The following is a 1,855-nucleotide window of genomic DNA, read 5'->3' on the forward strand; positions in this document are numbered from 1 at the left end:
CATCTGTCGGCTTCTGGACACATCGCACTATTTAAAGTCCATTTCAAGATGGGTGAATTTACCGTTACCGTGCGTTCACACCGGACTCGAGTAGAGCGGCATATTCACGCCTGCCGCGTCTAGTTTTGACGCTTGAACATTTTCGAAATGGACGCGCGTAAAGCAAGCGTTTGGAGCGATATTGACGCGCGTCCGAGACGAAATCCGCTTCTTGTGGGAGGGGCCAGTGCTAGGCGGTTCTGTTTGCAGGAAAGGCGGTGAAATGTAAAAATACTTCTTATTGTGTCACGCAATGTAGTTTTAAGAGTTGTTCAGTCGAGAATGTAGTTGTTTAAAGCTCAAATCTGTGGTTTATTTATAAAGATAGCGCCTATTTAAAAATGTGATCTGGCGTTTCGGAGTCGTGAGATCCAGGCGATCCGCGGGCGCTCGCGCTCATGTGACCCGCTGCAGCCGCCGCACCGCGGCTAGTGCTCCTGACGTCTGCCGCTGGTCAACCAGACATGTTTAAACTCACAATCTATAGCTTCGGTTCTATTATATGAAACATACGTTAAAATACATGAATGACTCGTTATAACGAAGGTCAAACGACTTCTTTAATTATGTGAGTTTTTCTTCATCTCACTCAGAAGTGTAGCCGACGACTGCAAGTGTTCAGTGTCACAATCATAGTTAACATCTGAGCAATGTCCTTCCTTCTTTCACGCCGGCATTTAGTCATTACAGAATAAGTTGAGGCCAAACATTTAAAATGACATTATAATCTGAAAAACGTTTATTTACGTCACTTCACCACGTGACAGCAGCAAGCAGGCTCTGATTGGTTAATCGGAATGAATTGACGCAGAAGTTCAGATTTTTCAACTCGGGCGCCAAACGCGTGAATGCACAGAAAGCACTACATAAAAAAATAATTTGGGCTTAACACGCCAGACGCTCAATTCGCGCCATTCGCTACGCCTCACTCGCGCCTGATGCGCTATTCGCGTCCGGTGTGAACGCACCATTAGAGAACGAGTGAGTTATTATATCTGATAATGCGCAGATGTTGTGCAGATGTTGCGCAGATGTTGCGCAGATGTTGCGCAGATGTTGCGCAGATGTTGTGTAAGCTTGTGTCTCTCGTCTCTAGGCTTCTGCATTATAATGACTTCTGAAGACGGACTTTCCTCGCGGCGACTCTACGTCTCAGTTCTTATTTCAGTTCAATAAACTTTTGCCTTGTGAATATGAGATCCATTCTTCTGTTCTTCAAATGTCTCTGTGTTACACGAACTTACAGTTCTAGAACATTCATGCCTTAAAGTGAACAGTGTGCTCAGATATTAGAGTAGCACTTTATAATCCATATTCTTCTGTAGCAGCTTTACCAAGAACAACGGCCAGAGAAAACACACACTCACACACTCACACACTCACTCACTCACTCACTCACACACTCACACACTCACACACTCACTCACACACACACTCACTCACACACTCAAACACTCACTCACTCACTCACTCACTCACACACTCACACACTCACTCACACACACTCACTCACTCACACACACTCACTCACTCACACACTCACTCACTCACTCACACACTCACTCACTCACTCACACTCACACACTCACTCACACACTCACACACTCACTCACACACACTCACTCACTCAAACACTCACTCACTCACACACACTCACTCACACACTCACTCACTCACTCACACACTCACTCACACACTCACTCACACACTCACTCACACACTCACTCACTCACACTCACACACTCACTCACTCACACACTCACTCACACACTCACTCACACACACACACACACACACACACACTCAAACACTCACT

General features: G+C 45.8%; 1 protein-coding gene across 2 annotated transcripts in view; it reads left to right on the forward strand.

The window, feature by feature from the left end:
• utp18 (UTP18 small subunit processome component) overlaps positions 1-1,236 on the forward strand; it is a 26,284-nt gene extending 25,048 nt beyond the window's left edge. For both annotated transcript variants that reach the window (XM_079590222.1, XM_079590223.1), the window contains exon 15: positions 1,136-1,236. In XM_079590222.1, coding sequence (XP_079446348.1) covers positions 1,136-1,160 — 25 coding nt within the window. In that variant the 3' untranslated portion in view covers positions 1,161-1,236. The remainder of the gene's footprint in view (positions 1-1,135) is intronic.
• The last annotated feature ends 619 nt before the right edge of the window (positions 1,237-1,855 follow it).

Source organism: Phoxinus phoxinus (assembly GCF_949152265.1).
Source record: "Phoxinus phoxinus genome assembly, chromosome: 19".
Taxonomy (NCBI): domain Eukaryota; kingdom Metazoa; phylum Chordata; class Actinopteri; order Cypriniformes; family Leuciscidae; genus Phoxinus; species Phoxinus phoxinus.